Here is a 13,150-nt window from a genome sequence, read left to right as displayed (position 1 = left end):
AGCTGCCCACTTTACCGACTTACTCACAGATCCATCCACATATAACACGAGAGTGTAAGACCCATACTCACACATTGTGACATTGCAACCCACAACTAGGGCTGCTCGATTATGGCAAAAATGGTAATCACGATTATTTTCACTGAAATTGAGATCTCGATTATTTGACGATATTTATTTAACCCTTTAAGACCTACTATAGAACCAAGTCCGCCAGAGCTTATATTATTTTTTTACATGTTGTAGTGCCATTTGTGGGAGCATTTCAAGTTGCTAAATAACTGTTATAGCCCATATTTTAATAATATGTATGCATTAAGTCCATAGTAACTACATTAATTGCAAAAAAGTGCAATAAACTACAAAAAAAAATTGAAAATCGTTTTTGGTTTTTTTTTACATATATTTCTACTTGGAGAAATTTAAGAGGTTTATCCCTCAAAACTTTAAATACAAAAAAGTTGCAAAAAATAGTTTACAACAACAGGAAATTTATTTTGAGTGTCTTCATAGTTTTATCTTGGAGATACACCAATTTTATATACTGCAGGAAAAACAAAAAAAACAATCCTATGATGCAAATTTGCAAAGAAAACAGCATGTGCATCAAAATAAACTATTTCCAGCAGTGCAATTCGAGCTCTAAGCAGGTTCTACAGGGATTTAAAAATAGTTACACAACACGGAGCGTGCTGCTCTGACCGGCTTTAAAGGGTTAACAATGACTTTAAAAAATAATATAAAATAGTGTGCAACACCACTGAAGTTTTTTTTTTTACCTCTCTTTTCAACCAACAGCAGTCACTCTCCTCTCCAAATAACTTCTGCTTAGCTTTCCGAGCTTCCCTCAGGTCCTCTTAATCAGCGGTCTCCAACCTTTTTTGCGCCACGGATGGTTTATGCCCGACAATATTTTCACGGACCGGCCTTTAAGGTGTCGCGGATAAATGAGGGAGGGGCTAATAATCGGCTCAGTCATTTTTAATGATCGTTGAAAGCCCAGATCGTAATCGTGATTAAAATTCGATTAATTGAGCAGCCCTACCCACAACCCAAGCGCATATGTAATAGTCCTCTCTTGTGCTCCTGTACGCACACCAAGAATTTGCATTCTTTGTATTTCCATCACCTGTTGGATTTCCTATGAAGGAATATTGCACATGTAGCAAGTCAAATCTTAAATGTTTTGCTTCATATAAATTGGAGCTAATAGATAAAAGTCGTAGTTTTTGGTGTGACCGTCCAGTGAGTTTAGACTGATTCTTATAATTGGGTCCTTCCATATGAAATCAACATGCTTATGCTCAACCTTCTCTTATTTGTGACAATTTTATGGTCCAAAAGTTGAATTTATATAACGAGTGCTGTGAAATTTCAGCTTCATATATCAAATATTTTTCAGGACACATTCTTTTTAGAAATATGGTCCATCGACCTACTGTCAGCACATTAAAATCTGAGGCAATATTTGAACATCAGTGTCTCAAAAACCATTAAAGGTAAAAGCCTGAAATTTTCACTGCTCTTTCTTATGATCAAAATGAATCAGGACCTGTAATTTGGGATGGATACATTAAAAAATCTCTGTGCATTGACTAGTTATATTTGAGTACACCTTAATAAAAAAGAAACTTCACATAGCAAAAGACAACTAGTGACGAGTGCTAAATATCATATAGTTATATTTCAAAAGAGTGTAAAAGGTTTTTTGCTAATTTCTACTCAAATGTGGGATTTTGCAATAGTGCTCGAGTTTTTACTTGACATTTTACTTTTACTTTTACTAGCCAATACTCAAGCATTTTTTTTAATGTATCTGTCCCAAATTACAGGTCCTGAATTATCTTCTTGATAAGAACGAAAGTAAAAGCTTCAGACTTTTATCTTCAGTAGCTACTGTGGCAAAAACAAACAAACAAAAAAGTCTGGAGGATCTGCACTTTGAAACTGGTTGCCCTTTCCTCTTACCATCTGGATGCCTCCTTGTTTTTGTTGTCACTTAAGATGATCCTCGTCATTATTACACCGTAAAATGAATTTGTTATCAATATGATGACTCCCTAATGGCAATGCATATTGGAATATTATTAATTAATACTGTGATTAATATTAATTTCTTCATTTCTAATGACACAAGGCATTAAGTCACCAGAAAGATGTCCCACACCAATTGACCTTGCTCTAAATGTCTAACCCTCAAGCTCATTCCTCAGAGAATAGTGAGACAGACACACAGAAAATCTTTCCCCTCAACTATTTCTTGCCCCCCTCTTCATGCGACAGTTGGCAGAGCGGAAAGCAGGCCTCTCGCAGCAGGAAGACGGGAAGGTGGCCAGTCGAGTGGGCTCGGGCCAGCTAGCAGTTCCTCGTCACAGGGAGAGGGGGTGGTTGGACAGGCGGACACATACGTGCGCGCACACACTCGCATGCAAAAGAAACGAGAGCAGATGCCTTTTTCTTAGCTGGCAGAGCCGCCTTTCTCCAAGCAGTCTGGTACGGCTTTTCTAAAAAAATAAATAAATAAAATAAAATAAAGTGGCAGAGCAAGCGGCTGTGATGTTTGCCCGGTTTATTTGTTGGAGGTGTTTAGTCAGTTATGTCATTCTGCCCAAACGGAAGTTTTAACAACCCAGTCCTCCACCCCACAGCCATGCTGTGCCTCTGCGTGGATTTATCTATATGTTTAATGCATATATGTGCCTCTAGAAGTGTGTCAGGAGAGAGAATGTATGCTTTAAGGGCTTTTTATTTATGTTTTTTTAAAGATGGCAGTGCAGTAAATTGCACTCGGGAGCATTACCTAGCGACTGAGCTGCTGATCTCTGAAGGCGTCTTTGAACCTCTCATTCACTACTTCCAAACAGAGCCAGACTGTACCTGAAGAAGAGCCAATTTATGCTGTGTTTATTGCACATTAAGATGGCTTTAGACCATGGGATAATAAACGGAGGGATGTGGAAATGTAATGCGAAAAAAATCACTTCAGGGCATCTATTCAGTTTAAGTAATTACTGTATGTAGTTTGAGTTTAAGCTTTCCTTTTCAGATAGTTTTTTTGCTTGTACTCTAAGAGAAGATAAGAGCCCCCCCCCCCTCCTTTTTTTACTGGCTTTCTAACAGTGTCTTACAGTGTTTCCATTATATAAAACCCATTCTCAGACTTCACATTCTTTGCTTTCTTTTAAACAAAATATTCATAATTTCTTTATCTCTTAAGCACACACTGTTTTTTGCTCTTTCCCCACTCCCATTCACTTGCACATAAAATACTTTTCTAAATGTTTCTAAGCCACGTAGCTTTTCTTTTCCCCCGCTGTTTCCTTCACGCACAAAACAATCCTGCTTTTTTCTAAATCTTTTGCACGCACACGGTTTATCCTTCTCACTTATCTCGCACTGAGGAAGATGAGATGACTTCAACAGTTTTACTGCCCAGTGTAGTTAATAGGCTTATCCTCTAAGCAGACGTTTACACTAAATGTTTCTAGAGCAGACGTTTGCCCCTAATGAGAAAGCAGTGTGTGGCTGGTCCCATATCTGCTGGATGAAGGATGCAGTTTATTTAACAGAGATGCCGAGTCCTTAACTTTCAACACGCTAATTTAAAACTTTAGCATCCCTCAAGGCAGACAACCCACTTCGAGTTTTAGATGAGTTTGAATGTGTCACGTTTACACGTCCTGCTCACCAGTAGAAGCACCAGATAATTTAATGGATCGCTCTCAGTTTCGGAATTGAGAAATTGTGCGGCGTTCCTCCCTTCTGGCTTTGTGGTTTAATTTTGTTCCGTATCCATTATTTAATTCTCGTCCTGTGGTTCTGAACATATCTGAACTGAGTTTGTTTTGATAGACTCACTGAAGGCATTGAGGAAGTTCCTGCAAACCAAAAGTCAACGAGTTCAGTCTTAGTGGGTATTTAAAATACAGTGTGTGGTTGCTGCCCTGCATGGAAGGATCAAGCTGAGGGGGCGCAACACTTAGAAACAACCTGAAATAAACCAGTAAAAATGTAAAAGTATTTGCAAAAACAGAGGAGCTGTGTGTTAAGCAGGTGGATTATTTTTTATTGCATGTGGGAGGCTGAGCTGTGGTACGACCTGAGGGAAGCTGCTCCACTGCAGACACAATACTGGACACCTAGGGTGTTTATCACACCTCCAGGCTGTGTTTTATCCCTCTGCCCTGAAATTGGATTTGAAAATACTCAGTTGAAAACAGTTCAGTTATTGGGGCTTTGGTCAGAATCATCCTCACGCTGACAGCTGCTGTGTTATCGAGTGCTTGGGTACGTTCCCCTAAATTCCCCACCAGGCCACTTATATTATCTTATATGTTACCGTGCTAAAGACATGCTCAACTCTTAATGGAGGGAGTTGTACACATTGTTCAGTGTACTTTGCAAAGTTCGCTCAAGTTTAATTAATCAGCAATTCGAATCAGTCCCCAAAACCTGAGCCAAATAATTCCAAGCTTGATGCACTTGATTACCAACAATTCCTTGTCAGCGGAGAGCACAGCTGAGGTTGACAGATGCAGTGTATTTACCAAGGTGACATTTTATCCCGTTGAAAGATTGTTTGTTTTTCCCGGCCCAGGCATTGTTTTCCAAAAGCAAGCACATTACACGGGCACAAAGTGTTTTACTTGTATCAGAGTGATCAATAATTCAGCAAAATGTGTTCATTATCGTGCTGTTGTAACCTGAGAAAGGAATTCAATTTCAAGCGCGCTAAGTATTGTTTGTTCAAAGAATCGTTTATTCAGAGAAGACAAATCTTGCCGAATGATTTTTCGGAACGGCTGTTCGAGAACAAACAAAACTGTGTGTGTGTGTGTGTGTGTGTGTTTCTTTTAATTTATTTTATTCTTGAATAGCTGACAGGCATCTGGTTATTATTTTCTATTGACAGCTTGCAATAACAACTGTTGAAACGATTGTGAGTGCATAATAATTTAAATGGTATAAAAAAAGCAGAATGACGGTGGAGATTTGAAAAGGCTCACAGTAGATGACAGGCAGCGACGGCACCTGCTGAAGATAGTCAAGGCTTGAAATCAATACTTAGTCAGTTTGGATTTTTTTCTTTGGGTAAATAATTCCCCAGTATTATGTTTTATATAACACCAATAATAATAATGCAACGAGTAATAAATGGTAAATGGTCTGTATTTGTATAGCGCTTTACTAGTCTCTAAGGACCCCAAAGCACTTTACACATCCAGTCATCCACATGTTCACACACTGGTGATGGCAAGCTACATTGTAGCCACAGCCACCCTGGGGCGCACTGACAGAGGCGAGGCTGCCGGACACTGGCGCCACCGGGCCCTCTGACCACCACCAGTAGGCAACGGGTGAAGTGTCTCGCCCAAGGACACAACGACCGAGACTGTCCAAGCCGGGGCTCGAACCGGCAACCTTCCGATTACAAGGCGAACTCCCAACTCTTGAGCCACGATCGCCCATAAGAGCAACATTTAATGTAGTCATAAGAAAGCAAGAGAGCAAGCAGCCTGATTAACCTTTGTTACTACACCTGTATTACATACCTGGCAGAAAAGCACAGGTGTATTTAATAACAGTAACGAGGCTCCTGCTAAACACTCACGCTTTGTGCTCTGTTGTCGTCATCGACTCCTCTGGGTAAGAGCTAATTTTTTACCTGCTAAATTCTTCACTGCTGAGTCCGATGGGCTTTGTCTGTCTGCTGTTTGGTGCCTGTCTGATTACATTTTACATGACCGAGAAGCTAAAACTTTTTTTTTCTCTTGTGGTATTTTTGGCATAAACAACAAAAAAGAAAAACCTGGATAAATTCTTTGTTAGAAAACATGCAAACTGGCATCTAATAATAAAACACCTATTGGAAAAAAAATATTAATATTTATACAGTTGTTTAGTTTTCTGTAGTCTATTAGATGGGTGTTATTACGGTGGCCCTGAGAGGTCAAACGCACTGCAACTTAAAAAAAACAAAACAAAAACAAAAAGCTTTAAAAGCGCAAAATACAAAACTAAACAAAATGGAAATGGTACAAAAAATGTTGCAAAAACTCACAAAAAGTGTGTTTTTTAAATAAGAAGTGTTTTGGGGGAGACAACAACATGACGGATCAGCTGTGGAACACATGCTAATAGCAAACTTGTATCTGTAGTATAATATGAATCATGCGGTTAAAATCAACATTACCTGCACAGCACCGACGAATCGTCTGCTTCTTTAAAGTGTCCCAGTGGAGTCCTTCACGTTTTGGTTTCTGTCACTTCTCATTATCTGTTCTGGTGATTTCTTTAACTTGCAGTGCATTTGACCTCTCAGAGCCACCGTATATGATTTATAGTTTTTCAAATGTAATTGAATAAAATTACAGTGACATAAGTAGTAAATGGGCCCCAGTGATGTGGGGCTTTTCTTCACTTATTCACCACTTCTATGTCGATAAACTTAACTTAGGGTTTCCTGAGTAAACATTTAAAAAAGAACAAAGAAAAGAACCGTTTTCTTGTCGCTTCCAGATAGTGACACTGGTTAAACTCTATTATGAATTTCTCGTTGTTTGGCAAGCTCTGTGATTAGGGGTTTTATAAAGTGGCCATGTCTTTTTGTAAGTCAATACTGCAGTCTCATCTGCAGTCCATTAGCTTGTATACTTAACTGCTTCTGAAGGCCACAGCTAATTTTTAAGGACCATGACTTCCTGCTCCATTCGTGGGTTATTATTTATAAAAAAACAAACAAAAAAGTTTGAGCAAATTTAATTTCTCTTTTCCTGTAAACTCAGACTGTTCACCTACATGCAATCAAAGCCTGCAGCATGATTGATCAATAGATGACAAGCCGGAAAGCTTCCACCCCTGGCCTGCGGATGTGCAGATATCTTATTATAGAGATAACATTATCTCTTACATGGAGCCGGGTTTCTTAATAAAACAGAACACTAAACTACTTTTACGATGAGTAGGTGACTTTAAAGGCACCCACTGAAGGTCTTGATGACAGTTTAATCTGGCAACGTTGGCTTCTGGGAATGCAGTGCACTGTTGTGAATGTTAACAGAATCTGAGGACAAAGATGCTTGGTAGAGATGAAGATAATAGAGCTGCTAAGGCTTTTAGAGCCCCACCTCCTTACACATTTTGTGTGGTCTTAAAATGAGACTATTGATTAGGAGGATGAAACCACCAAGTGAGCAGAGGCTGTGTGCGCGTACAAGGGTGAAAAAACAATTTCTAACACGCCATCGTGACAGACGGCAAGTAAAAGAGCCAAATTCATCGAGTTCGTAATAGAAGAACACTTTAACCTGAGCTTCACGTGTCTCACATTATGTCAAATCCTGCAGACACAAGGCCTTTTATCAGTAAAATGATTCCTCTGTTCTGAATATCTGCGTATCTGTCCGACCCGCTACACACACACACACACTCTGTAAAGCAGGCGGTGTGTATTAGCTATAATTAAATCAGGCTGAAAAAGCATCTGGGCTGCGGGTTGTTCTGATAACCGTGTGGACGGCTCCACTGAGAGCTCGTCATGTGGATTTCAGGAAGTTTCCCCGGTGGTCCCTCTTTTGTTGGTTGTGAATGAGGGCTGATAAGCAGGGCACCAAACATCACCCGTGGAGAATGAGGGTTTGGGTGGCGGTGTGGGGGCGCGACGGCGGTGCAAGACAAAGACTGTTAGATGTAACTGCCAAGGGCATAAAGCCGCACTTCCAGTTCTGATTGATTTCTTCCCCAAAGTCGACGATGCTCAGCCGGCTACGGCTTGTAAGGAGACTGCGTCTGTCTCTCAGTCCCTTTCTTTGTCACCGCGTCTTTGTGCCTGTGTCCTCGGTCACAGTACAACATGTGCGTTTACATTTTCAAGGGCTCTTAAGATGCATCTCCGAACTATCAGAGGCCCTGATATACCTATAAGTAGTGTTCCGGTTTATCCAACTGGTGCTGAATCTGTGTGGGATAGTCAAGCAGTATGATTACATGTGCCTGTAATTTAGAAACAGCTGAAGTGGTTTCTTTTCTCCAGGTAACAGTGGATTCTCGCCAAATTTACAAGTAACTGCGTTTCTAAAAGATGGCACAAAGCTTGCAGTGCAGTTGTTTGAGGGAATTGTAAGTTATAACAATTGTGAAGGGTGGGAAAAGTAGGTCTCTATATTTGTTGGGGTCTCACTGTTTTGGGGAGGTTTGAAAAGGCCATGCCTAGCTTTACTAGCTTTACTACAGTGCACTGATCTGACCCTGTATTTGGCCTCGTGTTTTCTTCTCAGGCATCTTCTATTTCAGTCTGTAGAGAGGCCTCAAGGCCAGCCTGACTTCTTCCTCATTTGGGAGATAGTAAAGCACCTAACTGTATTGCTTTGTCTGGATAGAGAGTAAACCTAGAAGAAGAAACAAAAAATTCAGAACTGAGATTCATGAGCTCGAGACACACGATCTCTTTTCTCTTTTACATCAAGTACCTTTGCAGTAATTAGTCTGATAATTTTTTAATTTGCTCCAGAATGATCATTTCTGCATGAGTGAAAAGATTTCCATATGATTGCATTCAAATCACGCCATGCAGAGTCAGACTGGAGCTAAAGCCAAGACGATCCATCAGATATTTGAATGAGAACATTAGAAGTTTATTAAATTCATCTACATTTGCATTGTGAGGAAGAGCTCATATTGAAACGCTAAGGGACATTTCCCACCAAATTATTGTCACACTATTGGAAGCGCACATTATCTAAAATATCACTATACGCTGTATCATTAATGTTTCCCTTAATGGGAACTAAAGGGCCCAGCTCGAACCAGAGGAAAAAACAATTTCTAGAAACTTTGTCAGAGAACCTTCCGGTCATACGCAGTATATTTTTGCACTTATATTGCCATCCTAGCTCTCCATTAATCAGTACATTATCTTTAAGTGTCCTTACTTAATGACACTAAGGATATTTGGCATTGAAAACGACCTGCATACAATGCGTTGTAGCTATAACCTTCTTGTTTTAGCCCTCTGTTTTCTTCTGTTTAAGCTTTGTGTGTCTGTTTGTGCAGGGAGAATGAGGTCCTGAAGGTCCAGCTGAAGAAATATGTGGGGGCGGTACAGATGCTGAAGAGAGAAGGAAGCCAAGGCAATGACGGTAAAATGCAAACACACACACACACGTGTGCGCGCTCTCTCCGTGCATCATTATGAGCTGAAATTAGATTTCGTATCAGCGTCCCAGTCCATCTATTTTGCTCTCAAACAGCAGCGCACATGGATGCAAACAGCGAAAAATAAGGTCATCGGTTTTCTTTCATATGCCAGATCAGTTCTGGTGCTTTTCTCAGGGGCTCTGATGACTACCCTCTATTTTTACAGTACGAGACCCTGTCAGACAGAGAGAGCTGGTTTCCCTCTCAGTCCTGCTCACTTTCATTTATCCAGAGTTTTAGTTTTTGAAAAGATTCGATATCTCTGACTTTGTTTTTGTGTTGCAGAGGGATGTTAGCGAGGCTTTGTGTGAAAACTAGCAAGATAAGCCTCTGTTGTGTCAAATGCAAATAAAATGAACACTGCAGATAACAGAGGGCCATATATTAGGTCAATTGCAATCTATGGGACAAAATGGGGAGTGGTTATCTTTAAAACCCAGAGGGTTCATTGAGGTTTTTGTGCTTTTGTTCGGTGCATCTTTTCCCTATTAAATTCATGTTTTATGATGTTTTTCTTAACAGTAACCCTTCTAATAATGCACTACAGCGTCTACGCTACACTATCACCAACACGAAACCTGAGCCTAGATGAATATTATCTTTATTTTGAGGAAAATTCAATTTGTATTAAAATGTGGGTCTTTTTAATTATTTATATCAGTGATAAAACATGTCAGCATCCGCACTATAAAGTCCAATGACCAGATGGACAGTTAGGCCCAACGATACACGGACAGGTCAAAGTTTGTGTGTGAGCAATGATGTAATCATGGGTGATAAATCAGCCATAGTGTGCCTCAGCACCTTGAATAAAACATAAAAAGGCTTAACTTTGCATTATATTTAATTAACATTGAGGCTATCATATGACTTTTAAAACTGGAGGTTATTAACTAGTTAAAGGTCGTCTGTCCTTAGCAATAATAAACTGTTTGATTCATGAATATGTTGAATCTGCCTTTTATTCTGTGAACTGTAGACACTTGAAACTGGAAAAAAAAGGGTGGCCTTCAGACTAAAACGTGTGGCCTTCCACCGAAAGCAACACATTTCAAAGGGGCAGCTTTTACTTTGAAGGTGAACTTTGTCCTTTTGTTTGTGTCAGAGTTTCATTGCAGGTTTGCAAACTCCTCCATGCAAACTATGGGCGACCATGGAAACCTGCTAGCAGCCAAAGAAATTGCAAAGAGGTTTTTGGCGCTGCACCGTATACCTCTTTGAAACCAATTTGACTTCGCATTAGCAAGGAACCACCAGCACCCGCTCGCCATCCAGTCACAAAATAAACACAGACTGAGGCAATCATTGTATATTGCATATTTAAACTTTGGACTATACAATTTTTGTGCAAATTGGAGCAGTAAATATTCTAAAATATTTGACTCAGGTCTCTAAAATAAAATATATGAACATGTTTAACAACATTATTTTCTAAGTTATATTCTCTCCGGTCCGCTCACAGTCCAAAGACATGCACTTAGTGGGGGTAGGTTAATTGGAAAATTGCCCATAGGTGTGAATGCAGGAGTGAATGTGAGTACGAATGGTTGTCTGAGTCTATGTGTTAGCCCTGTGATGGACTGGTGACTTGCTCAGGGTGTGCACCGCCTCTCGCCATATGACATCTGGAATAGGCTCCAGCCCCCCGCGACCCTGATAAAGGAAGTGGAAGCGAATGGGATACACTGATATTTTTTGTGTGTTTCAACTTGTCATATTTGTTCAATCCAGCATGAAATTTAAATAAAAATGGCATCTTTTCGTTTTTGTGACTAATCCCACGATAGTGTTCTACATGCTTTTGTTTACTGTAGTGTATAATTCTGCTATTTATCATGTAGAAATTGTCACTAGTTGCCTGTTTTTAGTTAGCTTGTACTCAAATATGGGACTTTGTGGGCATGCTGGCCTTTTAGTTTTATTTTAAGTTATGAGTACTCAGGCAGATACATTTTTGATTTGTCTGTTCCAAATTACAGAGCCCGTTTCATTTTTAAGGTACGAAACAGCAGCGAAAATTTTCAGGCTTTTAGCTCTGATAGTCTTTGAGATATTCATGTTCAAACATTGCCTCAGATTTCAGTGTGTGAATAAAATGCCTGAAAGTCGGTCGATAAATCACTTAAAAGAAATGGATCTTGAAAACTATTTGAAATATGAAGCTAAAATTTCACAGCACTCGTGTTCAGGCTTTGCACCATAAGTTTTTCATCTAATGTTCTAAATATTGGCTGGTTTTGGATGGAATGACCCCTGCATGAAACTGCATTTAGTTTTTCTTGTCATGCAGTTTTAATCTCAATTGCAATAAAAAAAAAAAATCTGATGGTTTTTAAAAACTCGTTTTATATTAATTACCAAAAAGATGCTTCTATTCAGAAGAATTGAACTGATGATCACTGAGAGTCTGCGGTTGTTAAGCAGGCACAGACCTGTGCGAGTTCGGCCTACAACAGAGTCATGTTTAAAACATCACAACAGTTCACATTTCATCTTTCTGGTTCCTGCAATTACTGTGTTCAGCCTGTGAAACACGGCCGCCTGAGCGGCTGACACTGGAGACCATGGCGGGGAGGAACCGTACGATGAGAGATGATTGGAAAGAGCAATGGTGATTTTCTCACGCGTGTGCGTTATCAGGAAATAGCCCTCACCCGCTGCAGTTTCTCAATCAAAAATTTCCTCCTCACTTTGTGGCTTCCTCTTGTTTCTTTTGCACTCTTCTTGTTTTGCCGCCACTCATTACCTTACCTGCTCGTGTTGACTTTTCAGTTTCTTGTCGTTTGTACCATTTCTCTCTCCTCTCCACCCATCCACACTCCCGCTCGCTCCATTCACACCACCGTCGTCCCGACAAGCATAGTAATTCCCCCTCCGCAGCGGCGTCTAAATGATTTCATCCTCCCTTGCCTCTGTCTTCTCCTGCTAATGATGCGCCTCGTTCCATCGTGCTTTGATGTCGACTACCAGAGCCTGCCGTTGTGTGTTGGGAATGAAGGAGGCAAAATAACGTGCGAGGAGTTTAAGGGGAGCAGAAAATCACAGCTGCTGGGGGGGTTTCAATTGATACACAAGCACCCCCTTTTTTATGAGCTGTCAGCATGTTTCCCCCTGATCAGTGTGCTGCGTTTTTGAAACCCCTCCTGTCTAATGATAGCGAAGCAGACTTGATCTCTCAAATGCTCCTCAGGCGCTGTCAGACCCACTGACATCCCACAAAAGATGGTTTTCCTTTCCTTCTGTTTCAGAGAAGCGATAATTGTTGTTTCCATGTGTGATGCTGTGTGTCCCTGTTTGTTTGGGGGGATATCCCCACACCACTTATACTTGGATATGAAGGAGCAGTGCGATTTTATTACAGAGTGTTGATTGCAAATCATTTCACATGCATGAATGCTGTTTGAATATATGCATATGTTGCATAAGTGGTAGATATACTAGACATACTTGTGCACAAGAGAAAAAGCTCCTGTTTTAATTCGTCACTGACTTATGTTATGTTGGGTTTACTTCCTGCTTTCATTTCATTCCCACTTTTTTGTAAGGATAGTCTGACCTTTCTCCTTGTTTTTCCCTTTGCTTCAGTGTTTTGTGGTGGAAGTAGAGCTGGGCGATATAACGATATGTATCGCGATATAACTTTTACTCGATAGAGAAATTAAGCTATCGCGATAGACCTCGCAGCGTCACGTCGCGTGACTTGTTACGTACAGCACAAGTGCCAAGCCGCACGTGTGTTTGTTTGGGAAGCAGCCAGCGGGTAATGGACCCAGCGCGTAATGGAGGAAATGAGTGTGCCGACTAGAAAAATCAACCGAGCGTGACCGAAGAGAAAACAGATGATGGTTCCAATGCCGGAGAGATTGTCGAACGGAAGAGCCATAGAAGTTCCGTAGTGTGAAGGTATTTCGGCTATTTCAAGTCTGACAAAAAACAGAGTAGCGTGCACTGTAAA

General features: G+C 40.4%; 1 protein-coding gene across 2 annotated transcripts in view; it reads left to right on the top strand.

Moving 5' to 3' along the window:
* Positions 1-13,150, top strand: part of snx29 (sorting nexin 29) — a 141,685-nt gene that overhangs the window by 23,654 nt on the left and 104,881 nt on the right. For both annotated transcript variants that reach the window (XM_026179080.2, XM_026179079.2), the window contains exon 14: positions 9,052-9,137. In XM_026179080.2, the coding sequence (XP_026034865.1) occupies positions 9,052-9,137 (86 nt within the window). The remainder of the gene's footprint in view (positions 1-9,051; positions 9,138-13,150) is intronic.

Source organism: Astatotilapia calliptera, chromosome 8, assembly GCF_964374335.1.
Source record: "Astatotilapia calliptera chromosome 8, fAstCal68.1, whole genome shotgun sequence".
NCBI lineage: Eukaryota > Metazoa > Chordata > Actinopteri > Cichliformes > Cichlidae > Astatotilapia > Astatotilapia calliptera.
The sequence above is the reverse complement of the archived record's forward strand: the minus strand, read 5'-3'. Positions and strand labels throughout refer to the sequence as shown.